At 49.9% G+C, this 26,174-nt stretch overlaps 1 protein-coding gene across 5 annotated transcripts; it reads left to right on the top strand.

The window, feature by feature from the left end:
* Positions 1–4,851: 4,851 nt before the first annotated feature.
* Positions 4,852–24,454, top strand: LOC102965804 (aspartyl aminopeptidase). 5 transcript variants are annotated; one of them, XM_042995383.1, is made up of 16 exons: positions 4,852–5,007; positions 13,125–13,172; positions 14,079–14,172; positions 14,259–14,347; positions 14,469–14,582; positions 14,809–14,934; positions 15,139–15,269; positions 15,531–15,606; positions 15,714–15,821; positions 16,567–16,644; positions 17,847–17,930; positions 18,951–19,111; positions 19,490–19,529; positions 19,634–19,735; positions 23,845–24,012; positions 24,320–24,454. In XM_042995383.1, the coding sequence occupies exons 1-16, from the start codon at positions 4,948–4,950 to the stop codon at positions 24,368–24,370; spliced, it is 1,530 nt and encodes a 509-aa protein (XP_042851317.1). In that variant the 5' UTR covers positions 4,852–4,947; the 3' UTR covers positions 24,371–24,454. The 5 variants fall into 5 exon arrangements, with proteins under 5 accessions (XP_042851317.1, XP_042851318.1, XP_042851316.1 ...); XM_042995382.1 differs by having other exon boundaries at positions 4,859–4,933; XM_042995384.1 differs by lacking the exon at positions 13,125–13,172.
* Positions 24,455–26,174: the final 1,720 nt, after the last annotated feature.

Genomic DNA, 26,174 nt, shown 5'->3' with positions numbered 1-26,174 from the left:
CCCTGGAGAGGGGTGGGGGCAGGGTGGCCTCAGCTCTACCCCGCACTGGAGCACCCCCACTCCATCCAGGCACCCCTGCAGTGCTTCTCTTCTTCCCACCTCTAGGAGGCCCAGGGAAGCTCTGACTGCGCAGGCCTCTGCCATCTGGCTTCCACACAGGGCCACCGGCCTCAGACTAGCCTGACTCTTCACCTCACTTTCCCACCTCTAGGCCTTTGCTAATGCTCTCCCCTTTGCCTGGAATACCCTCACCTCCCTAGTGCATTCCTTCCCAAGGGACTCTTAGCCCTCCCCTCTCCAGGCCAGCTCCAGCCTAATTTCCCAAATTCCAGACTATAGATTCTGTACAGATTCCAGACTGCCAGCGTCCCTAATCCCAGCTCTGCCTCTTACTGCCCTTGGGCAGATTGCTTCCCTCTCTGAGACTCCTATTTCCTCGTCTGTAAATGGGGATCATAACAGTGCATACCTCAGAGGGTGGCTCTGAGGATTAATTGAGTTACTTTATGTAAATAAAGTGCTTAAAGCAGTTCTGGGTAGGTTGTAAAGTGCTATTTAAGTATGAAATGAAAATTATCTTTTTCTGCCTTATATTACAATGACCATTTCCTTCAAGACACCCATGAACTGTGAAACACTCCATTTATTTAATAACATCATTTCAGGGGGAAAAAAAACATTACCATATGAAATGTACAAATTGTAAGCCATCTTCCAATTCTGTATATGTATAAATTGTTCAGTAACAATATTTGTGTTGAGAAGAACATATTCTTCTCTACGCTCCTATTCAGCCAGCCCCCTTTGCTGCTTCATGTGCATTCATTTCTGTTTAAAGTAACCTCTACACCCACAGTGGGGCTTGAGCTCCCAACCCAGGGATCAAGAGTCTGGGGACTCATGCACTACCCGCAGAGCCAGCTGGGCACCCCTGTACATTTGTTGATTATCGTTGGTGATAAGGGCTTGGATTCAAGTTCTTACTCCCAAATGATATTTATTTTTTTTTAATCTTTACTTATTTTTGAGGGACAGACAGCGTGTGAGCAGGGGGGGAGCAGAGAGGGAGGGAGACACAGAATCCGAAGCAGGCTCCAGGCTCCGAGCTGTCAGCACAGAGCCGGACGCGGGGCTCGAAGCCACGAACGGTGAGATCATGACCTGAGCCATCCAGGCGCCCCCCAAATGATATTTAGCTGATCCAACTTAAGTAAATTCTTTTGCTTCGTTAAGCCTCGGTTTTTCCTACACAGCCAAGATGACTCACAATTACAGTGAGTATTAAGTGAGATAATATATATATTTTAAGGTGTTGGCACTGTGTTGGATATTCAACACAGGAGAACGACCATTATTGGGAGGATTTTAAAAAACGGTTCTCTCCGAAGACAGGCGGTGAAGAGCTGGTATTTCAGGATCGAAGTGCCCTCCAGTGGCCATAAGGGAAAACTGCAGGCTCCCTGATGAGCTTGGGGCGCTCTTCCTTTGCTGTCCCAGGAATGAACTCAGCCCCCACCCCCACCCCCCAGCCAGGCTTATCCAACCCTTCTGGAATTCTTCACATTATCTTTCCTTTTACAGAGGCTTTAAGGGGCTTTAAAGAAGTACTTAATAGGATAAGACACCAGGGACAGAGCTTTAGCCCAGGAAGGGCTAGAGCCTGGACATACACTGTCTCTCAAAACTTGTGGGCCCAGAGCCCTGTGGCAGGGAGGTAGGATGGTGGGATGCTTTGTGCTGGGCATCAGTTCTCCTCTAACTGGGACACTGGTATCTTGCCCTTGAGAAAACCTTCCTGCTACCCACATCCAGAAATCTGGCATAGACCGAGTATAGCCCATTCCAAGTATCTGCTTCTGTGCGTTCACAGATTTGTCATTTTTTCACTCATGCACCCTTCCTTCTTCCCTCCCTCCCTTCATTCCTTTATATTTCAGTATTTACTGAACACTGGCTGTGTACCAAGCTTCACGTCCTAGGTGCTGGGGTTAAAAAGATCAATCTAACACAGACACAAACACAGCCCCCAAGAGTTGTTCACAATGTCCCAGACACCACATGCAGAGTTAATCCTTGCATTTGAGTGTTTACAGCTTCTCTATGTGGCTGAGTGGGAGGGAAGAGGCAGGAATATCCGATCCAGACTGCCTGATTTCCCCAGATGAAATAGGTCCATAATGGAAGCTTTGCCTGGCCAGGTTTGGGGGCTGACTTCCCCCTCCTGGGCCACACTGCTCCTCTGAGAAATCCTCCCCATCTCAAACATGGACCAAACCCCCAGCTCCACCTGCCTCCGTGTCCCTGGTCTTCTCTCCCTTCCCCCATCACTGCCCTCTGCCCAGGGCCCAGATTCCCTGTGCTGGGAATCAGGGAGGGGTAATGGGGGCCACTCTTGCAATGGACGGTGTGAATAGGGATTTTACTTACCTGATACTCAGCATCCAAACCCAGATCACTGGCCACGTGTGGCCAACTGTGTATTGCCCAGGGTTGAGAGAAAAGAGCCTTATTCTAGAGTTAATGCATGGGAGGGTGACTGGAGGCACCCAAGGTTCGTCTTTTGGGAAGATGACAGGAGGGGGAGGAAGAGCCCGGGTGATGTGTGCATTGTTCCTAGGACTCTGTTGCCTCCCTGAGCTGTCATCCTCCCTCCTTCCTTTGTGATCAAGCTTCTCAAATGTCTTCCCATCCCTTCCCACCCTCTTGCTTGCTCCTAATTGTTCCTAATTGTTTCCTCAGAATTCTTCCCAGCTGTCTTAGCACAGGCTACCCGTCCACCACTGGGTCCCCTCCACTCCTAGACCAGCCTAATAGAAATGTAATGAGAGCCACACAGGTATCATTTTAAAAGTTCTAGCAGTCACATTTTTATTTTTTTTATATTTATGTATGTATTTTGAGCAAGCGAGCGAGAGAGAGTACAAGTAGGGGAAGGGGCAGAGAGAGAGACAGAGAGAGTCTCAAGCAAGCTCCATGCGGTCAGTGTGGAGCCAGATGTGGGGTTTGATCTCACGACTGTGAGATCATAACCTGAGCCAATACCAAGAGTTAGAAGCTCAACCAACTGAGCACTAACACCCTGTAGCAGCCACGTTTTTAAAATGTAAGAGGGGCGTCTGGATGGCTCAGTCAGTTGAGCACCCACTCGATATTGGTTCGGGTCATGATCTCACGGTCGTGAGATCAAGCCCCACGTCCGGCTCCACACTGACAGCACGGAGCTTGCTTGGGACTCTCTCTCTCCCTCTCTCTCTGCCCCTTCCCCTGCTTGCACTCTCTCCGTCACTTAAAATAAATAGACATTAAAAACATGTTTCTAATTTCTTTTCATTGTATTTATATTAGAGAGAGAGAGAGAAAGAGAATCCCAAGCAGGCTCCGCGTTTAGCACAGAGCCCCACACGGGGCTTGGTCCCACGACCCTGGGATCACGGCCTGAGCCGAAATCAAGAGTCAGATGCTCAACTGACTGAGCCACCCAGGGACCCCTTTAAAAAAAATGTTTTTAAATAAATAAAAGGTAAAAGAAACAGGTGAGATTAATTTTAATAATATAGTATTTTAACCCAGCTCTTCCAAAATGTTACCGTTTCAACATGTAATCAATATTTTAAAATTGAGATTATATATTTTTTCATAAGCTGATGTGTATATTGCTTTCTGTGTGTTGCATCTCTCAATTCAGACTAGCCCCACTTCAAGCGGTCAGCAGCCACACGTGGCCGGTGGCTACTCTACGGGGTCGTGCGTACACACTTTTATTACGTGTGGCTAATCACCCCTCCCCACATGTCCTGTCTCCCCAGGGAGATTAGAAGCCCCCTGGGTCAGAGCTTTCACTTCATTCATCCCTGTATCTCCTGTGGCACGTTAAAGCTGTGCGCCCCCCCCCCCCAGGAGGGGCCCTCCAAGCATGTTTGTTGATGGGAGTGAGCGTTGGGGATTGATTTTTGTGGTTTAGTTATGGCTGTAAATGGTGTTTTATAGATCGCTTCTATAGATGCACCCTGCTGCAATATTAGCAGAAACAAGCAGCCGTGGTTGTCAGCAGAGGCAGAGGCAGACGCCTCAGGGCAGTTAGGGCCCCCTGACTCAGGCTGGGGAAATCCTGCCAGACCATATACCATTTCTCTGGCTTAAGTGCCTGTCATTGCCACAGCGTGATCCTGCCTGCAACCCCATCTCCGCAGACCTTGGATATAGCCCTCGTCAGGGCACGTTGCACAAAGGATGCGTCTCCAGCATCCCACCACCAGGCTGGGAGCTCCTTGGGGCAGAAAAGGAGTTATTTGGGTTGACAAGAGCCAGATCCGCGACAGATGTACAAAGCGTGCCTGTCGAGTGAATAAATGGACGGACGGCTGGAGCCAGCGAAGCCTCTCATTCATGCATTCGTGCACCCCCAAAGTGTTTGTTGAGCATTTGCTACGTATCAGGCACTGTGCTTAGCACCAGGGATTCAGCAGTGAAAAGCAGATGTGGGCCAAGCCCTGCTGGAGCTGACTTTCTGGTCGGGAAATGGGATAAACAAGTAAACACGTGAAAATGAAATAATTAAGCACACTGACCTGGGAGGGGAAACAAAGGGGCCCAGAGAGAGAATGAGAGCGGAATCCCTCAAGCAGAGAAGAAAGTCTGTTTGTAGCTTCTTGGGACGCAGGACCCTCCCACGCCCAGGTCAGGAGTCATTGTTTAGACATCGGGCGCTCTTGGCTAGCCTGAGGCTTGGCGCTGTGAGGGCATTACTGTTTCAACTTGCATTGATGATGTCACAATGGGCCCTATGGGGACAGGGACTGAGGACCCAGTGAATTGCTGCAGAGGGGCAGAGGCGAGGGGAGGAGCTGGCAGAAGAGGCAGTAGGGACTCCCGCTGCCCCCCCCCCCCAGGTCTCTATCCAGCCTCTGACAGACCTGGCCCGGCTCAGGAGGAGGTGAGCAGGTGACCATGGCGATCAGCCTCTCTGCCTCGTCCATTGCCAACAACTGGCTCCCAAGCTACCCTGAGGTAACCAGGCCTGCCTTCTAGGTCTGTCTTGGGTGGGAGAGTCCCAGCCAGAGCAGATCGCCAATCTGTAAGCCGAGCATTGTCCTAGGCATTGTGGGGGGTGATAAGATGCGGGAGATATGGCCCCTACCCTCGAGTTGCTGACAAATTAGACCTTGAGCAAGAGGCTTATCAGAATAATACTCCTCATCCTCTCCTGGCTAGCTTTGGAGGCGGAGGGTGCTAATTGTTGATGGGATCATTACAAACATCCCTGTCTGGTCCCCGAGTTTCTCTCTGTGTGGGCCCACAAGGCACTGAGCTTAAGGGCAGCTCCCCCGTCGGCCGCAGTATTTTTGAGAATCTGAACTGTGTTTCTCAGGGTGATCTAAGGATAGAATTTGCAGCACGAGATAAAAACACACATTCCTGAGCCTCAGCCCAAACCTTCCAAAGCTGCTCATGAATCTGCATTTTCAAAAACACCCTAGGTAATTTTTACCCTAAGCACTGCCCTGGTGTTTAAATACCTACTATAGTTCCCCAGTCCAGCTGACCAGCCTGGGTCAGTTTCTCCGTCCAAGATGGGTGTTGGTTTTGATATTTTTATTACTGATGAAAAGCCATGATTCATAGGCTGCTAGTGGCTGGCTGTCAGCTTGGAAGGAATCAGAGGCCACTGAGAAAAGAATTCTCTATCTTTTCGATCCATCTATAAAATGCTTACCTGAGCAGACACTGTTTAAAAGCCATTAAAATACCAGACACAGAATAACCCAGTCCCTGGAACTTTATAGACATATTTACTCAAACCCAAGTGCTTGCAAAAAGTAAATAAAAGGGAAGCAAAATGAGCAAGCCACCCCTAGAAATACAAACAGAAAGTAAACAGCCCTGTTCACTAAAATAAACGGGACAAATCCAGCGAGGATTAAATGACCTCTAGTCAGACAGGCTCAGAGCCAGAAATGCCCCATCTTGGCTCCGGGAGGAAGGAGAGGTGAGAGCCTGTCCCTGTCACCTGGGGGTATATGCCAGGATCGCTGCCTTGGTGGCCAGAGCCGGGCCTGCAAAAGCAGACATCATCCTGGGGGGTATGGGTGCTCCCCAACCCTCCCTGCAAGCCCGCCGCGGGGCCTGAACATCTCCATGTTTCAAGATCAAGAAGTGTGCCCCAAAAAGCCTCTGATAAAATGCACATTTTCTGGAGGTATAGAACCTTGAGTCGCTATTATATGCCATTTACTCCTTAATTTAGCGAACATTTATTTAGCACTTGCTGTGTTTCAGGCCCTGAGCCCGTCGCTAAAGATATCAAGATAAGGAAGGCATAACCGTGCCCTCAAGTTGCTCACAGCTTAATATGAAAGAAACAAGAACAAATAGTAACATATAGTGTTCACTGCCGATTCGACACACTTAATGATAAGCACCCTACAGGCACTCTTTAGCCCTCATAACATGATGGGTCTCATTTAAGGATCTCATTTACTCTTCCTGACATCAGGCAGTCATCACGGATGCCTTTCCACATTTTACAGATGCGTAAACTGAGGCTCAAAGTCTATGGTATGATGGTAAATGGTTAATAAGCCCTTTGAAACTAAAAAAAAGAAAAAAAAAGAAAAAAAAAGAAGCCCTGATTCATAGTGTTTGTCAATCTCGGTAGTGTAAATACTCCCGGGTTGGTTTCAAGCTACCAGCCCGATGTCACTGAATGTGGAGTTGGAAAGACATAGGGGTGTGAGCTGGTTCCAGCACTTCAGGCAAACAAGGCTCACAGCTAATCAATGGAGGGGCCAGAACTTAAACCCAGGTATGTGTAATCCCAAGCCCCCGTGCACAACCACTTTGTTATACCGTCAATAACTACATGAGATCATTGACATTTGAAAGGGGATACATCTTAAGACCTTTGTGAAGTGCCAGTTTTACAATGCTCCATAAAACTTCTTGGCTGGTTAATAGCCTGTGCTTCCTCTAGCTCTGTTTTTATTACCCACAAGAGCCGTTGGTTTTCTTTCGAGGGCCATTTAAAAAACTTTTTAATTTTGAAATAATTATCATTCACAGGAGGTTGCTAAAATAGTACAGAGAGGGCCTGTGTACCTTTAACCCACTTCCCTCAATGGTCACATCTTACATAACGACAGGATAATATCACAATCAGGCAAGTGACATTGGCAAAAGGTGTGTGTATATTTCTATGCCCTATTACCTAGGAGTGCCAGATTTGACAAATAAAGATAAAGGATACTTGGTTATTTTTTTTTTTTTTTAGTGTAAGTATATCCCATGCAACATTTGGGACATACTTATACTAAGAAATTATTGTTTATCTGAAATGCAAATTTAATTGGGTGTCCTGTATGTTAGCTGGCAACCCTCATTTTATCACATGTGTAGAGGCATGCAACCACTGCCCTAATCAAGATACAGGACCATTCTGCCACCACAAAGATGTTCCTTGTGCTACCCCTTTAGAATCACGCCTGTCCCTTGGCAACCACTAATTCCCTCTCCATGCCTATAATTTTGTCATTTTTTTCCCCGCTTAGCATAACATCCATGAGATCCAATCAAGTTGTTGCAGTTTTCAATACTTTGTTCCTTTTAAATGCTGGGGAGTATTCTCTGGGGGCCAATTTTAACAACGAACAATTTTTTTTTAAATCTCATTCATTGGGTATTTATTGTATCTCTACAAGGTGCCAGATGCAGACATGGAGCAGGTGATCTCGGTGCAGTCAGGGCTGGGTGTTTGCCAGGCAAGTAAGCAAATGCAGTGGCAGGGCACAGGCATGATTAAGACAACTGAGTGAATTATGCTGGAACCCGATGTGGGGCTCAAACTCAACATGATCACATGTGAGATCATGACCTGAGCCGAGATCAGGAGTCAGATGCTTAGGACACTTAAACCAACCGAGCCACCCAGTTGCCCTTATTTTTTGTTTAAATATCATCAACATCAAAAGAAACATTCTATCCACACCTCCTTCCAAATGTAGACACAATTTCTATATCAGAAGTAATACAGGGGTGCCTGGGTGGCTCAGTCAGTTGGGTGTCCGACCTCAGCTCAGGTCATGTTCTCACGGTTCGTGGTTCCAGCCCTGCGTCGGGCTCTGTGCTGACCTCAGAGCCTGGAACCTGCTTCAGATTCTGTGTCTCCCTCTCTCTGGCCCTTCCCCATTCACGCTCTGTCTCACTCTCTCTCAAAAATAAACATTAAAAATTTTTAAAAAATAAAAAGAAGTAATACAGTTTTACATGTTTTTTTTTTAATTTTTTTTTTAACATTTATTTTTGAGACAGAGAGAGAGCATGAACAGGGGAGGGTCAGAGAGAGAGGGAGACACAGAATCTGAAGCAGGCTCCAGGCTCTGAGCCATCAGCACAGAGCCCGATGCGGGGCTCGAACTCACAGACTGTGAGATCATGACCTGAGCCGAAGTCAGCCGCTTAACCGACTGAGCCACCCAGGCGCCCCTACATGGGTATTTTTAAAAATTTTTAAATGTTTATTTTTGAGAGAGAGAGAGACAGAGTGTGAGTGGGGGAGGTGAGGAGAGAGAAGGAGACAGAATCTGAAGCAGGCTCCATGCTCTGAGCTGTCAGCACAGAGCCCGACACGGGGCTTGAACTCACAGACTGCGAGATCATGACCTGAGTCGAAGTCAGATGCTTAACCGACTAAGCCACAGAGGCGATTACATGGGCATTTTTAAACTGAAGATTTTAGGGTTAAGTGTTAACTAACAAATTGCTCACTAACTCAATCAGGGTACAGAAGAAAACAAGATGTTCACAAAAAGTACTTAAAGATCATCTTTCCATCTGTTTTTTAAATTTACTTATTTCGTTTTAAAAGTGGGTAATATGTGTATGTAGAAAAAAATTCAAAACATACAAAAGGATTTATAAGAAAAAAGAAACATTCCTCCTACCACAGACCCTTAGCCAAAATTTCTCTTTCCCAGAGTCACTATTTTCTTGTGACTGCTTTTAAACATATAAGAATGCGTGTATGTATGTGTGTGTGTTTATACACAAACAGAACATACCATAACTGCTATTCTGCACCTTGTTTTTTCCCTTAGTATATCTTGGAAATTGTTCCCTATCAGTACCTATAGAGGTGCTGCATTCTTTTTAACCATACAAACTACTTTTTAAAGCCTCCCTCCTAGAACGTAATTGGTTGAAAATTTCAATCTTACCGAAGATCACCTCAAGGCATCCTGGGATTTGTAGTTCTTAATCCGTTGAGTCCTGCATGGAAAACAGAACTTGAGCAGAAGACTTGTGCTGGAAACGAAAATGTCCTTCCAACAACACTGTGAGAGGACATATTGTACTGTGTCCTATGTATGCTCCTATCATTATGCCCAGAAGCAAATTATTCATACATTTAAACAACCAAGATATCAATGAGACACCCAGGTCTGTCTTAGAATCAGGAAATCAAGATCATTTTAGCAGACAGGGACAGTACAGACACACACACACACACACACACACACACACACACACACACCACGCCTTTTCTCCCTTACATTGCTTTGGTCTTCTGTATCTCAAAGCAGTCTTAACAATTATGTGACAAATTACTACTTAGAAAGCTTCTCTCACAAACAGAGGGGTCAGAAAGGATACATATAACCAATGAACACACGCTGAAGTGTGTGTGACTAATTGCTATGATAACTTCCAGGTATTTGCTCTTTAAAAGTTGTTCAGCCAATGGGGCACCTGGGTGGTTTAGTCGGTTAAGCATCTGACTTGGGCTCAAGTCATGACCTCTTCATTCGTGGGACTCAGGTCATGACCTCATCATTGGTGGGTTCAAGCCCCGGGTCAGGCTCTGAGCTGTCAGCTGTCTGTCAGCTGTCAGAGCCTGCTTCAGATTTTGTGTCTTCCATTCTCTCTGCTCCTCCCCTGCTCATGCTCTCTTTCTCTCTCTCAAAAATAAATAGACATTTAAAAAAATAATAAAGTAAGATAAAAGTTGTTCAGCCAAACAGAAATGAATGATGGTAGCATTGTAAACATCAGCTAAGGACTGGTCGGGAAGATTTTCTCAGCAGGCTGAGGGCAAGAATGATTCTCAGAAACTTTTTTTGGATCGCTAAGGTCCCCCCCTTGACCCTCCCATTTCCTAACTAATGCCATTCCATTCTCCCTCCAAACCTGTTTCCACGCACTTACATGTATATGCATATAAAATCTAGACATTTAGCTCATTATGTGAATTTTACCTAAATGCTCTTGCCGTGTAAGTGTTGTTCTGGAAATCGCCTTTTTTCCATTCAGTATATTCAGAATTTTTTTTCTATGATAATACATGAAAAGCATGACCTCATTGCGTTTTTTAATTTTTTATTTTTTTACATTTATTTATTTTTGAGAGACAGAGACAGACAGCATGAGCCGGGGAGGGGCAGAGAGAGAGGGAGACACAGAATCAGAAACAGGCTCCAGGCTCCGAGCTGTCAGCACAGAGCCCGATGCGGGGCTCGAACCCACGAATCGTGAGATCATGACCCCCATGAATCGTGAGATCATGACCTGAGCCGAAGTCGGGCACTTACCGACTGAGCCACCCAGGCACCCCTGACCTCATTGCTTTTTACTACCACACAGCGGTCTAAAACAACGTGTCTCAAACTTGAATTCGCATACAGATTAGCTAGGGATCTTGTTAACATGCAGATTATGATTTGATAGGTTTGGGGTGAGCCCTGTCATTCTGCATTTCTAGAAAGTTCCCTAGAATTGTAGATGCTGCTGGTCAAAAATCACACTGTGAGGAACAAAGACATAGAGTCTGAGAGAAGTTGTGTGCTAGAGCTGACTTGGATCAGCTCGTGAGAAATGATTATCAAATGTCCAGGAGTTTTGTGATCCTGCCGTTAAACATAGAAATCATTAAAAAATTCAATTATGCACTCTTAATAAATTATATTGCAAACATATAATAAATACTCAAAAATCATCACCTTCTTAGCTATTTTATTATCAATCTATGCTCCTTTTTTAAAGTTTATTTATTTATTTATGTAAGCAATCTCTACACCCAACATGGGGCTTGAACTCATGACCCCAAGATCAAGAGTCACATGCTCCTCTGACGGACCCAGCCAGGCCCCCCTCAATCTCTGCTCTTGAGTTTATTTATGTCCATTATATCTGTATGGTACAAATCTATACAATGCCCTGCTTTCGTGCATCTCTTCCCAACTCCACATTCAGTTCATGCTGGCAGCTTGGAACGAGTCACCGGGAGAGTTTACACCACAGAAATTGGGTATAAAGGCATGCGTTACCCCAAGTCTTCTCCAACACTTGACTTTACCAGTTTTTTTCACTTTTGCTAATATGACAAATCAAAAATGGCACCTCACTTTCAGCTTGCATTTCCCAGATTACAGTGAGACTGAGTATCTCATACTCATTCTTAGGAATTTAATAGTATTTCTTGTTCTTGTAAATAGGACCCTTTTACTAGTATATTTTCTAGTTGATTATTGCACAGGAAAGCTGATGATTTTCAAAATCAGGCCACTCCTGCTACCCGCTCAAATAGCTTATCAGCTTATTTTCTTGGAGGTTCTAGGTAATCAAATAATCTATAAATAAAGAGAAAATTTACTTTTCCACATTTATAGTTGTTTATTTTGCTTTGTGGCACTGGCTTTCACTGCAGATCCACGTTGACTACGAGCAGTAATAGCTCACCAGTGTCTTACTTCTGACTTGAACAGGAGCACTTCTGTATTTCCCCACTAATTTCTACTGTAGATTTCTGGTAGATAGTCTTTATCCTTCCTTTCTGCTTTCTTTCTTTCTTTTTTTTAAGCTTATTTATTTTTGAGAGAGAGAGAGACGGAGCACAAGCAGTGGAGGGGCAGAGAGAGAAGGAGACACAGAATACCAGAATCCAAACCAGGCTCCAGGCTCTGAGCTGTCAGCCTAGAGCCGGAGGCAGGGCTCGAACCCACGGACCGGACCTCGAGATCATGACCTGAGGGGAAGTCAGACGCCCAATGCCCCGCAGGCGCCCCCCTCTTTCTGGTTTCTTAAGAGGATTTCATTTAGGTGTTGTTTTTTTTTATCGAGAATAGATGTTCAATTTATCAAAATGTTTACTTTCACTTTCTAAGTTACCCATTTTGGTGTTATTTGAATTTCTCACATTAGCATGTACTTTTTTTTTGTACTCAGAAGAGCATCAAAAATTTTTTGTTAAATCTCCTTCCCTTATACATTGCACCCGTTTCAGTCCTTGTCACTGTCCGTGAATGTGTCCCCCACTAACCAGCCTCTGGCTCTCAGAGGAAAAGAATGTTCTTTCCATGACACTCTCAGCACAAAAACTATACATTTCAATAAACAGGGAATGCCATGAATTTACCCCACCACCCGTATATTCTTGGAACACTCCCCCGCAATACCTACTTCTGTGAATTGAAGGCTGCGGGGCCTTTCTGACCACTCCCCTGGCCCATTCCTACCCCAGTATATAAAGGGCAGCTTGCTCACCTGTAATCCCTAGAGTGTTAACACCGCTGAGTGCTGGGCCCTGTTTTGTACCTAGGGGCCACCAACAGTCCTGATCAGAATCTATGACTAGGTGGGCACCTTGGTTTTTTAAATTGTGGCTTACCACTCTTGACATGTGAAAACTGGGATTGCCTCCAAGAACATGTGGAGTTTATTTTGTCCTCTTAAGAAGTGGAAAGAGTGCAGGTATGAGTCATTCCAGATGCATCCAAACAGTTGTGCGATCTTAGGCAAGTCATTAACTTCCCTGGGCCTCGGGGACTTGCCGTGTAACGTTACACTCACCAAGGTGCATAGAAAAAGGCCGAGAAACGATCTGAGAGTAGCTTGCTCCAGGCCCCTGGAATCAAATTAATTGGGCTCAAACCCCACCTCTGCCATTTACTGCCCTGGATAGGGTACTTGCCTCCGTATTTCGTTTCGTTCATGTGTAAAACGGGGACAGTAAAAGTACAAAGTTGACGAAGCAATAGTGAAGATTAAACGAGGTAACACGTTAAGCCTTACTGGAAAGCTAAAGCTTATCGTGAACCCTCCATGAACACTAGCCATGTTGCTTTTATTACCACAAGGGTGCCTGCGGTGAGAGAGAGCACTTTGTACCGTACTCGTCGGACCAGGTGAGCCGGCAGGGGCGAGTTTTTTCTCAGATTCTCTGACCTGGGACAGGCGACGAGGCGCGTTACTCGGAGGCTGCTCTAGCACCTCCCGGGCAGCAGAGGGCCCCCGCCCCCACCGCGGACGGCGGGGCGGGGCTGGCGGCGCGGCCTATCTCGGGGCGGAGCAAACGGCGCGGCAGAGCAAACGGCGCGGCAGGGGCGGGCCCGGAGGCGGGGGCTAGCGAGGGGCGGGGCGGGCAGAGAGCCGGAGCCAGGCTAGCGGACACCGGCCCACGCGTCGGGTTATGCAGGTAGGTGTCTCCGGCCCGCCCAGCTGCAGCTCAGATCCCCTCCGATCCCGTTCGGGACTGAGGTCAGCAGCGCTCTGAGGTGAGGGCCGTGCCCGACCCAAAGCGAAACCGAAAGCCCGGCCTCCGTGACCTGGTCTTCCTGGGGTTGGAAAAGGGTGGCCTGCTATAGACTGTGGGGGTGGAGGGGACGGGGGGGTGGTATTCCCCAGAGAATAGGGCTTTGGCTCCTTGGTGCAGGCCCGCCCGGAGTTTAGGGGCCCGTTTGGGAGCTGAGAGCTTGGAACCGACCGGGATTTCCCCGGTGGGCGGGCACGTGGGGGTAGGATTTAGGGGGCCGGGCTAAAGCTCGTATTGGGGGCGGGCCGTCTGGGAGGAGCTGGGCGGGGAGCACCCTTGGGGTTGTGATACTTTGGCTGGAGGGCTGGAGCTTTCTGCTGAGACAGGTTTGGCCCGGCATCTGCGTCTGTCCGTAGCGAAAGGGGCGGAAGCAGAGGTCTGAACCTCGCAGCGGTCACTTAGGGAGAATGGGGCTGGGGAAGGAGGTGGTTCCCGGGCCTGGATGATATAACTCTAGGGTCCCAAACCTCTAGGAGTCTGAGCACCTCCCCTCCCCTAGGTGGTCATGACCGGCAGAGCCCGCAAAGAGGCAGTGCAGGCCGCGGCCCGGGAACTCCTCAAGTTCGTGAACCGGAGCCCTTCTCCTTTCCACGGTAAGTGACCAGGACAGGGGAGGAGGGTGGGGCCGGTGTGCCCCCTTACCCGCTTCCATCGCTCTGAAAGCCTTCTTTCGCTATAGCTGTGGCTGAGTGCCGCAGCCGCCTCCTCCAGGCTGGCTTCCATGAACTCAAAGAGACGGAGAGCTGGGATATCAAGCCAGAGAGCAAGGTACTTGGGGTGGGGTGGGGGCAGAGAAGCATGTTCCTAGGCTGGGGCTCAAAGTCCTTTGTGCCAGCTGGCTAGCTAATCCAACTCAATCTCCGCACCCCTTCACCCCCCCCCCCCCCAGTACTTCTTGACCAGGAACTCCTCCACCATCATCGCTTTTGCTGTGGGAGGCCAGTATGTTCCTGGCAACGGATTCAGCCTCATTGGGGCCCACACGGACAGCCCCTGCCTGCGGGTGAGGAACTGGGGCTGCGGGGGCGGGGTTTGGGGGGACAGGTCAAAAGGAAGTGGAGAGGTACAGGTTGGGGAGTCTATTCCTGAAACTTGTCGTCCCCTTCCTCCACACTTTGGGTCCTTCTCTGCGGCAGTATTCGCTCTGTGTTAACTAGCTCTCGATCAGTCTGTCTCCTCTCCACATCCTGTCGTTCAGCCTTCTCTCACTTCCCCACCTTCACACGCAGGTGAAACGGCGGTCCCGCCGCAGCCAGGTGGGATTCCAGCAGGTTGGTGTGGAGACCTATGGTGGCGGGATCTGGAGCACCTGGTTTGACCGGGACCTGACCTTGGCCGGACGAGTCATTGTCAAGGTGGGAACTGGGGTGGGACCTGGGAGGTTCTCACCTTCAGCTGCCTGAAGATTGACTGTGACCTTCCCTTAGGGTACCTGTGGAGAGCCCCCCAGGGAAGGGGTGGCGGGGCAGTCTGGTCTGAGGACCATGTTGGTCAGTCTGGGGTTTTAACCAACGGTGATTGGGAGGTGCCCTGGGCTGACCTGGCCTGGTGGGCCACAGTGCCCTGCCTCAGGCCGCCTGGAGCAGCGCCTGGTGCACGTGGACCGGCCCATTCTCCGCATCCCACACCTGGCCATCCATCTGCAGCGAAATGTCAACGAGAACTTCGGGCCCAACATGGAGATGCACTTGTGAGTCTGGTGCGAGGGCTGTGGCACCAGGTGAGGGAAGGGGCCCGGTGGGATCTAGGACACCACTACCTACCTAATGGTGGCCACAGCCAGGTTCTACTGTTGGGACCCAGCTGATGCTATCTGAGGTCCCTCATTGCTCTGCCACTTGGAAAGCAAGCTGAGAATCAGGGCAAGGGCAGTTCCCACTGGGAGATGCTGGAGCTCAGGGATGCCATGCCTCCAGCCCTCCCCACACTTCCCTCTTGTGACTCCACACAGAGTCCCCATTCTTGCCACAGCCGTTCAGGAGGAGCTGGAGAAGGGGACTCCTGAGCCTGGACCTCTCAGTGCTGCGGTAAGAGAGTCCCCTGCTCATGGGAAGGAGTGGGGCAGGGACTGATTCTCTGAGAAGGGGGAGGAGGGGAAGAGCAGACCTTCTCCTAACGTCCTTTTGCCGTGCAGGATGACCGGCACCACTCGGTCCTCATGTCCCTTCTCTGTGCCCATCTGGGACTGAGCCCTGAGGATATCTTGGAGATGGAGCTCTGCCTTGCTGACACCCAGCCCGCGGTGAGGAATGGTTGCCGGAACTCATGGGTGGGGATCGCCGGGATCCTAGCCTGCCTCTGTGCGCCCTGAAGCACTCACCGTGTCGGCCGGTCCCCCAGTTACTCCCATCTCATCCCTGTTCTTTCCAGTAGTCATCATGCCCCTCTGCCTCCAGGCCAGTGGTTCTCAAAAGGGCACTTTCCTGCTCCAGAACTGCCTACCTGGACATCTGCGATGGGGCCTGGAAATCATTCCTTCCACACGCTCCTTAGGGGTTTCTGCTGCAGGTGGTCACTCGTACTTTGACCCATACCGGCCCTACACCTCTGAGGGCAGAAGGCCTGGCTGTGCTCCCCCACCCCTTTCTCTGGAGCCTGCCCTCGTGCCCCTCTGAGTTGCCCACAGTAGGAGACTGTGAAGTCTTTGGATGTTTGGGCCTGTTTGAATGTGCACTGTTTCCGGGCTGGTCTCTTGTTTATTTCCTTAGCTTGTCTTGTGACCATTCAGCGTCTCCCTTTTCTAGTCTCACAGGAACTGGTAGGAACTATAGACATCACCCTCCCATCCCTCAGCTCCTGCCCGACCCTGTTCCCCATCGTCCACTCAGCCCTACACGGCAGGATCACAGTGCCCTAAGCCAGGGGGCAGGGAGGGGCCGCGCACAGAGCCAGGGAGGCTCGCTCACACTCCGGCGTTGGGGAGCAGGGAGAAGCAGGTGAGTTGGGGTGAGGGGTCGAAGGGCAGGCTGACTGTCCTGTATTTCTAGGTCCTGGGCGGTGCCTACGAGGAGTTCATCTTTGCCCCTCGGCTGGACAACCTGCACAGCTGCTTCTGTGCCCTGCAGGTGAGTGGCGGCGGCACCCCAGGCAGCACATCACCAGGAGGAGCAGCAGTGGGGGTGGGGAGGACTGCCTCAGGTCCTAGCAGGTCAGAAGAGGGCCGCTGGCCACCTCCCCGGTCTGCGGGTGCTGGCTGGGCCATGGGCAGGGGCTGAGGTGGGGGAAGGCTGAGAGGCCGGCCAGGGCACCATGGTGTCTCCTCCTCGCCCTGCTCCGTCTGCTTCTCCCCTGTGTTAGCCTCTGCTCCAAGGGAGAGGCCTTAGTATCTCATAAGGCAATGTCCTCCGCCTCCCTCTGCTCCCCCTGCCCTCCAGGCTGAGTCCCACCCAGCCTTCTGTCTGTGCCTTGGGGTCTCAGTGGGGCAGTCTGTCTTCCTCCCAGTCACCTTGATGTCCCCACCTTTCTATCCTAGTTACTTCTATTTCCTTTTTTTTTTTTTTTGAGAGAGAGAGAGGGAAAGAGGGCACAAGTGAGCAAGGGGCAGAGAGAGAGAAAGAGAATCCCACGAGGGGCAGAGAGAGACAGGGGGAGAGAGAGAGAAGCAGGGCTCACCCAAGGCAGGACTTGTGCTCACCCGATATGGGACTCAAACTCACAAACTGTGAGATCACGACCTGAGCCAAAGTCAGATGGTTAACGACTGAGCCACTCAGGTGCCTGTCAGTTCTATTTCTTTCTTTCCTCTTGCCCTGTCCCTTGTCATACCTCTCCCTCCCTCCCCATCCTGTTCTTGGAGACAGGCTTTGGGCTGTAACTTGAGACCAGAGCTAGACCTGGGACCTGTATTAGCTTCTGCAGCCAGCCAGCTGCATCACCTCGATGGAGTCCGGGTCACCTGGTCACCTCTTTGGACCTTGATCTTTTCACTGAGGCCAATTAGTTTACACGCTCTGTGTGGTTCTTTTGACTTTCCAGGATTCTCAGCTCTTCCCCTCCAGCTTATTCATCCTCCTGCCTTTTGCATAGGAAGGTAGGGGAGGAGAACACCCAAAGGGTGGTTCTCCCAGCCCAGTTGAAAAGGTCTCCCGCATGCTGGGCAGCGCCCCAAGAGATGAAAGCCTGTGAAAGCCCCAGCCCACTTCCCTCCGGCCGTGATGACAGAAGGCAGGCGGGGAGTGTGAACCTCCGAGGTGTTGGTGGGGAGGGTTATGGAAGAAGGGGGGATGAGGAGGATGCTCTTGATACCGCCCCCCCGCCCCCCAAACAGGCTTTGATCGACTCCTGTGCATCTCCTGCCTCTCTGGCCGCGGAGCCCCACGTGCGCATGATTGCTCTCTACGACAATGAAGAGGTACATAGAGGGTTCTGTGGAGGGTCCCCTCTGTGAAGCTTTCTGCAGCCAGCTCGTGTCAGGTACCCACCATAAGCCAGGGCTATTCCGGAAGCCACAAAGGTGGGAAGATACTGCCTGTGCTCTCTTAGCGCCTGGTCCCCCTGGCTCAGCATATATCTGCTTTCAGTAGTGAGACCATACCTCCTCTGTCTCTGTGTGTGCCACATGGTGAGCGTCTCGAGGACAGGGACCCTGCCCTTTCATCTGTTAGTCCCAGGGCTCAGCACATGGCGGGTCCTTTACTCTGCGTGCCTGTGTCAGGTGCAGTCTTAGACAACGCAACAGAGCCTGAACAGATGGGTTGTTCTCTCGCACATAATTGCACGGGTCAGAGTGAGCAGTTCAGGACAGGTCTCTGCCATCCTGAGCACTCGGCTTCCATCTCAGGATCCAGGGTGGCTGTCCTAGCTCCTGCCATCGTGTCTGTACTGAGTTAGGAGGAGAGGAAAGGGCACAGGGAGAGTGTACGCTCATTTAAGGCACCACCCAAAGGTGCCGTTCCTCACTGTCTGTGTTCATAGGACTTGGCATGGCCACGTTTAGCTGCAGGGGAAGCTGGGAATGTCCTCTCTACCTGAGTAGTTGTATGCTTAGCTGCAGTTGGGGTGTTCTGTTGTACAAGCTAGCACGGGTAGTTAGCCGCCTCTGTCACATGCATAAAAGAAGATTGGCCAGTGTGAGAGGGCATCTGCGAGGAGGCCCTGACATGAGGGTCAGGGGAAGGAAGAAGGGTGGGGGGGGGCAATGTAGGAAGCCCGCAGAAAGTGCTGTTGCTGCCCCAGAGACGACTCAGGGTTAGTTTGGCCCCAGCCCACCATCAGGTTTTCGGTGGCACGGTGTTGGGGACATTGCTGACAACATCCCACAGTCCTCAGCCACTGAATCAGTTGGGTCCCGGGCCGGTCTGGGGTGTTGGGCCCCTCTCCTTGGCCTCTGCCTGAGGCCCCCGGTCCCAGAGCCAGTCTCTGCTCTCACCAGGTGGGGTCCGAGAGCGCCCAGGGGGCACAGTCGCTGCTGACAGAGCTGGTGCTGCGCCGGATCTCGGCCTCATCCCAGCACCTGACGGCCTTCGAGGAAGCCATCCCCAAGTCCTACATGATCAGCGCAGACATGGCCCACGCCGTGCACCCCAACTACCTGTGAGTCCGCCGGGCCAGGCTCGTAGTCCTCACAGCTGGCGGCCCGCGGGTAACCTAACGCTGGGCCCCAGCCCCTCCCCCTTCCCCTCCTTCCTCCTTCTGGGGGAAAGGTCAGTGACGGCTTCCTCTTGACTGCTCCAAGGCCCAAATTGGCCAAAGTCATGTGATGCCCCTCCCAGGTACGTTGAAGAGACTCTGTGAACTTCTTTCCCTCTGTTGCTAGAGGCCGCCTGGAACACTGATATGCCTCCTAGGTCCTGCCAGGCTGGGTGGGGAAGAATGCTGGGATGCATTAGTGATGTTTCCACGGGGTAGGTGGTGGTGATGCCAGGCCCACTTCCTGTTTGCCATCCCTGGCCCTTAATCCGCCTCTTGCAGGGACAAGCATGAGGAGAACCACCGGCCCTTATTCCACAAGGTGAGGTAGTCCTGTTTCTCCTTAGGGACTTGGGAGGCCTGGCTGGTTCTGGGCCCATCACTCATGTGTGGCTCGCCCTCATTTCCTGGTGTCCCTCTCTCCAGGGCCCGGTGATCAAGGTCAACAGCAAGCAGCGCTACGCCTCGAATGCGGTTTCAGAGGCCCTGATCCGAGAGGTGGCCAGTAATGTTGGGGTGCCCCTGCAGGTGAGGCCAGGCCCTGCCTGGGAAGATGTGATGGAGGGAGTGGGGTTGGGGGACATAAGCAGATGGGCCCCCCCAGTGGAGGGGGGCCTGGTAGCCAACCTGTAGTGGATGGGCTTCCAGTCGAGTGAGAAGAGTGGGTTTTGGATGTAGGCGGAGCTGGGATGAGTGCTGGCTCTGCTGTGGGGCTGGTCCTGCCGCTGAGGGCCAGTCTCCTCATTTCTCTGAGCCTCAGTTTCCACACCTGTAAAATGGGGCTGATAACGATGCCTCTCCTGGATTTCTGTCAGAACTGAAGGTACAGAGTGCTCGAGGCACATGGTGGGTCAGTCCTGCCTTTTTCCCATCCAGCCCCCTGTGTCTCTCTGACATACCCTGGGGGCTTCCATAAGGCAAGTTCAGGGCTGGGGAGACTGGAACTCTAACAGCCTCGGCATTCTTGCCTCAGCAGTGGCCCATCTCGACAGAAATAGGTAGAAGCAGAGATTTAAGGGCCTCGGGCCCAGGTGATCCAGTGACAAGCAGCGAGCAGGTCCTGGTGACTCAGGACCCTGGCATCCTGTCTCCCGGCTCAGGGCTCTCTCTGCCGCACAGCCCCACCCTGTCCCCTCTAGACCTGAGTAGTTCCACTCTTAGGGAAGCCTCTTTGAGGAGGTGACACTTTGAGCTGGGACTTAACTACCAGAAAGAGGCGTGGGTGAGTCTGCAGGAAGAGCATCCCAGCCAAAGGGAATGAGTGCAAAGGCCCTGGGGGGAGGCGGGGACAGGAGCGAGCTTGGTCTGTCAAGAAGAGACAGAGCGCCAGTGATAGAGCTGGGGTGAGAGCCAGAGTTGCAAGGAGAGAGGCCTGCCCAGGCCAGCTCTATAGGGCCTTCTAGGCCATGGAAGGGGGTTTGCATTTTCTTCTAAGGCAGTGAGACGACATTGGAGGAATTTTCTTTAATAACTTACGGCAGAAGCAGGACATGTGTCCTTCAGAAAATTAGGAAATACAAAAAGAAACAAAATGTTAATCCACAGAGATTTGTGTATATTCTTCTAGATTTTTTTCTATGCGTATACTTAAAACATTTTTTTTTACAAAATGGAATCGTATTGGATATATTTCTTGTTTTCTCTTCACTCCGTATTCTTTACCTTTTCATTTCAGTAAATTTTTGTTTCAATAAATTTGTATCTAATGCACAGATCATTTTTTTAAAAGTAAGCTTTACACCCAGTGTGCTTAAATTCACGACCCCGAGGGGCCCCTGGGTGGCTCAATCGGTTAAGCGTCTGACCTCAGCTCAGGTCATGATCTCACAGTTCGTGGGTTCGAGCCCCACTTCAAGATCTGTGCTAACAGTTCAGAGCCTGGAGCCTGCTTCAGATTCTGTGTCTTCCTCTCTCTCTGCCCCTCCCCTGCTCATGTTCTGTCTCTCAAAAATAAATAAAAAAACACTAAAAAATTTTTAATTAAAAAAATAATAAATTCACGACCCCAAGATAAAGAGTCACATGCTCTACCAACTGAACCAGCCAGTCACCTCCAGATCATTTTCAGTTTTCCCTAGTTATCCCCAAAATATTCTTTGTTTTGAGAGAGGGAGAGGGAGCTCAAGTGGGGGAGGGGCAGAGAGAATCCCAAGCAGGCTCCACACTGTCAGTGCAGAGCCCGATGTAGGGCTCAGACTCACAAACTCATGAGATCATGACCTGAGCTGAAGTCGGAGACTTAACCAATTGAGCCACCCTGGCACCTTTCCCCCAAATATTCTTTACAGACATTTGTCCCACCTTAGTATCCAGTTCAGGACCGCATTATATCTGGTTGATATGTTGCTTAAATGTCTCATAACGTAGTGCAGCCCTCACCACCCCCCTTTTAAAATAACATTGACTTAAAAAAATAAAATATTGTTGAAGAAACAAGGCTCATCATCCCACAGGATTTCCCACTTGCTGAATTTGTCTGATTGCTTCCTCTTGGTGGTGTTTAGCTGGTGCCTGTAGGTCCTGCATTTCCTGTCGATTGGAATTCATACCTAAAGACTTAGCAGATGACACATTTTTAGCCAGAAGTCATGACTGGTGGGTCCCTCATGTTGCATCATACTTGTGTTATCTGGGCGCCCCACCCTTAGTGATGCAGTGCGTTGGGGTGCCCTCCTTCCCCTCTGTCATATGGGGTTTTCCTCCTTTGGCTGGACAGTACCCTGTGCAAGTGATGAGATCCCTGACAACCAGACACATGATGGTTTTGACACCAGTCAATAATCCTTGCTGAAATCACTAAATTCATTCCCCCAATTCATCCCTTTTCTACGCATAATCCCTTCTGCATAGATTAGCTGCTGTTCTGGGAAGCAGAACTTTTCTCCCCGTCAGCCAGGGCTATTTGGTTATCATGCAATAGGGTTTCTGGTGGAAAGATGGGATAAATGCTAATTCTTTCCCTTTACTAATCAGTTTTCAAGGTGAGCTGTGTTAATAGCCACCTTACATGGTGACAGATAAGGGGCTTTTTTCCTTTTCCGTTTGTGTCATTAAATCAAGGGTTTCATTGGTTCGTTGTGACCGGAAGCACTGTAGCCATTTACTTTCTTTTTTTTTTTTTTTTTCAAATTTTTTTTAACGTTTATTTTTGAGACAGAGAGAGACAGAGCGTGAACAGGGGAGGGGCAGAGAGAGAGGGAGACATAGAATCTGAAACAGGCTCCAGGCTCTGAGTAGTCAGCACAGAGCCTGACACGGGGCTCGAACTCACGGACCGTGAGATCATGACCTGAGCCAAAGTCAGACGCTTAACCGACCGAGCCACCCAGGCGCCCCTGTAGCCATTTACTTTCACCCTCGGATTATCATAACTTTGACCAGTGGGAACCCTGTTGACATGTGTCCTTTGACAGGACTCTCGAAAGTTGTCTTGCTTTTTGCATAACAAGAAATTGCAGGCTCATCTTGTTCATTTCTCTCCCCAGACATGGATGATGGTTTTAGAGACCATTGTCTGGCACCATGAGTGTCCATTGTTCTTGAGGAGTGGGGGGGGGGGGGGTGCTTTGGGGTCATTTCTGTAGACATAGTTAGAAAGATATACATATTTTTTGCAAACCATGAATTAATACTATACTTGTGTAAGAAGTAATAGTTACTGCTTAATTTATCTGATTTTATAATCCTGTTTTCCCTTATACTAAAAATCTTAATTTTGAACATATTATGATTTTCTTTTTTTTTTTTTTTTCCAACGTTTTTTATTTATTTTTGGGACAGAGAGAGACAGAGCATGAATGGGGGAGGGGCAGAGAGAGAGGGAGACACAGAATCGGAAGCAGGCTCCAGGCTCCGAGCCATCAGCCCAGAGCCTGACGCGGGGCTCGAACTCACGGACCGCGAGATCGTGACCTGGCTGAAGTCGGACGCTTAACCGACTGCGCCACCCAGGCGCCCCTATGATTTTCTTATTTATTTTTTTAAATGTTTGTTTATTTTTGAGAGAGACAGTGTGAGCAGGGAAGGGGCAGAGAGAAGAGGGGGGAACAGAGGATCAGAAACAGGCTCTGCTCCCAGCAGACAGCCCGATGCGGGGCTCGAACTCACAAACCATGAGATCATGCATGACCTGAGCCAAAGTCGGATGTTTAACTGACTGAACTGACCACGTGCCCCTTCTTATTTAATTTAATTTTATCAGAATGTAAAGAAACTCAGAATGCCAATAGCAATATTTCTAAAAACACTAAAACTACAGAGTGATTGTTCTTTGTGTGTGTATGGGTACAGGAAGTGAGTGTGTGCTAAGCAAGAGGTTGATATAAAGGGTACATTTTGTTTTTTTAATTCCCCTGCCTGCTATGTGGAGGAAGGAATCGTAATGGAAGGGAAGGTGGCTGGAATTAGGGTGGCAGTAGTTCAGATGGAGAGAGTAGGACCAATTCAGAATATACTGTCCTTTGGGCTTGCCATTTAATGTAGGCTATCTTTATTCTGGTCACATCTACTCTCTGAGGGGGCAGAAGTGGGCCCTCTGCCAGGGCCCCTTTCAGTCCTGCAGTTCTAAGATGACTTCCTGTTTGGGCTTAATGAGCAGACACTACCTGTTGTTCATGAACCTGTCCTCCTCTCTGTAGGATCTCATGGTGCGGAATGACTCTCCCTGTGGAACCACCATTGGACCTATCTTGGCTTCTCGGCTGGGGCTGCGAGTACTGGATTTAGGCAGCCCCCAGCTGGCCATGCACTCCATCCGGGAGACCGCCTGCACCTCAGGAGTGCTCCAGACCCTCACCCTCTTCAAGGTGACTCCCACCTCATCCATCATCATGGTGGCTGGGCTCCTCCTCTGGTGCCTGGATTGGTTTCTGGGGCTCCATGCTACCCTGTAGGAAAGGAAGGGTGCCCATTCTTCTTGAGACACAGGGGCCCCGATCAGCCCCCAGAGGATAATGAGAGGATAGAGTGGGGACGAGAGATGGGAAGACGGGGGCAGTTGTCATGTGTGGGTCAAGGACCTGTGTCTCTCTGGCTGGGCCTGTGTTGGCGGGAGCAGGGCCCCCCCCATCTGGTCTGCACTGATTCCAAATCCCTTGTTGCTCTCCATTTTAGGGCTTCTTTGAGCTGTTCCCTTCTCTGAGCCGTAACCTCTTAGTGGATTGAGGCCTCTTGGAAAGACTTCTCTTGCACTTGAGAAGTTGTCAGCTGAGCTGAAGCTGGATTATTAAAGTGGATTTTTCACTCAGATGCATTCTGTTGTGCTCATTTGAAGGCTGGAGGCGTGGGAGTTGAATCTGGCTTGAGCCACTAGAAGCAGAACAGAGGGGGAGGTAGGGGGCAGGTGGGGGTGGGGGCGCAGCTCCTGGGAGCTGGAGGCCTGATCTCGAATCTCTTTTCCTTAAGCCCGTGCCTGAAGTGGGTGACAGGTAGGTGGGTCCACAATTGGAAGGTTCTTCTCCCATCCCTACTCCTCCCTTCTGGGAAGCAGCCTCAATGATCTTCCATTACCGCAAGAGTCCAGGAGCCCATCTCCGTGCTGTGGGGCTCCACGCTCAGCATGGGACCCCAGAGCTGCCCTGGGCAGCCCAGGCTGTCCCCCTCTCCGCTCCTCTCAGCCTCTTATGAATTTTTATAATCAATCTCTTAAATTAAATGTTTTTCCTCTAGTTAGTAATTTCCCTCCATCATTTATCTCTCCTCTCTTTTCCTGTTTCCTTTTTTCCTCTTTTTCTTCCTCTTCTTCCTCTTCCTCCTCCTCCTCCTCCTGCTCCTTTCCTTGTATTTGTTCATTCCCCTTCTTTGTCTTAAGTTTGCCTATCTTGTGGCTTTTTTCCTAAGCGCCAGCAGTCGTATTTGTTAGCGCTAAGTGTGCTGGTGACAGACCCTGGCATGTGGCACGGTCACCAATACAAGCCTCTCGCTGGCCGAGCCCAGTCCTTTGGAGGCCGGGTTGACGGTAGAACGCTGCTTTGGAACTGAGTTCCCTGGTGTTGATGTGATCATAGGATCTCAGAATCGCTGAGACCAGGTGGCAGCCCTTTATCACCGAAGTCTAGTATTTTCTCAGTATGCTGTAACCGTGAAATACAAGTAGTTTGGTGGTTGTTTTTTTTTTAAGTTTTTTTCAGAGAGACAGTGTGAGCAGGGGAGGGTCAGAGGGAATCCTAAGCAGGTTCTGTGCTGTCAGTGCAGAGCCCCACATGGAGCTCGTACTCAAGAAACTGAGATCATGACCTGAATCAAGAGTCGGACGCTTAACCGACTGGGCCACCCAGGCGCCCCGAGATACGAGTATTTTTATTTCCTTCTTTTGGATGAACTGGGTGATTTTTGGAGGACGTGTTCTGGACTTAGGCAGCTGCTGGTCTCCTATGGGGACTGCCAGTGCTGTTTGTCATAGTAAAACACGGAAGGCGTTGGTAGAAGACACCGTTAGCAACCCCCCCTCTGTCCCTCACTTTGATCACTTCAGTAGACTTGTCCCAACTTCCAACTGCTTACAGCTACACTCCTTTGCCTGGGGGCTGGCTTTTGCTGCTCGACTACAGTTTTCCATTCATGACCTTTGGAAGTGCCAGGGAATGAATTCTCCCCACCCCAGAACAGCTCCAACCAGAAGGCCAAGGCTAGAAGAAAACTCCAGCTCCCTCACATCCTGGGAGATCACTTGGACATGGGTAGCATGGGACTCTGCAGCAGAACCAAGCTCCAGAATTAAGTTTGATAACATACCCCTTTATCGTCCACCCTCCCTTCCTTGTCTCACACCTCCACGCCCCTGCCAGTGTTTACCTCCACCTTCCAAATAAACTCCTTGCACTTGGATCCTGGTCTCAGGTCTGCTGCTGGGAGAGCCTAAACAGAATTCCTTGGAGAGGGAGAATAAGACAAGGATGCTTGGTTTTCCATTTTTAGTTAACACTGCACTGTTAATCCTTAGTTTGGGTGATATGGTGAAGACAAAGGA

This window comes from Panthera tigris, chromosome C1, assembly GCF_018350195.1.
Source record: "Panthera tigris isolate Pti1 chromosome C1, P.tigris_Pti1_mat1.1, whole genome shotgun sequence".
NCBI lineage: Eukaryota > Metazoa > Chordata > Mammalia > Carnivora > Felidae > Panthera > Panthera tigris.
Note: the sequence above shows the minus strand (reverse complement) of the source record. Positions and strands in the feature narration are given on the sequence as shown.

Bases quoted from the DNA above. Each gene is read 5' to 3' on its own strand.
- LOC102965804 (XM_042995383.1), top strand. From the start codon at position 4,948: ATGGCGATCAGCCTCTCTGCCTCGTCCATTGCCAACAACTGGCTCCCA. The intron at 15,270-15,530 runs GTGAGTCTGGTG...GACTCCACACAG, and splicing joins CCCAACATGGAGATGCACTT to AGTCCCCATTCTTGCCACAG. The intron at 15,607-15,713 runs GTAAGAGAGTCC...TTTGCCGTGCAG, and splicing joins CTGGACCTCTCAGTGCTGCG to GATGACCGGCACCACTCGGT.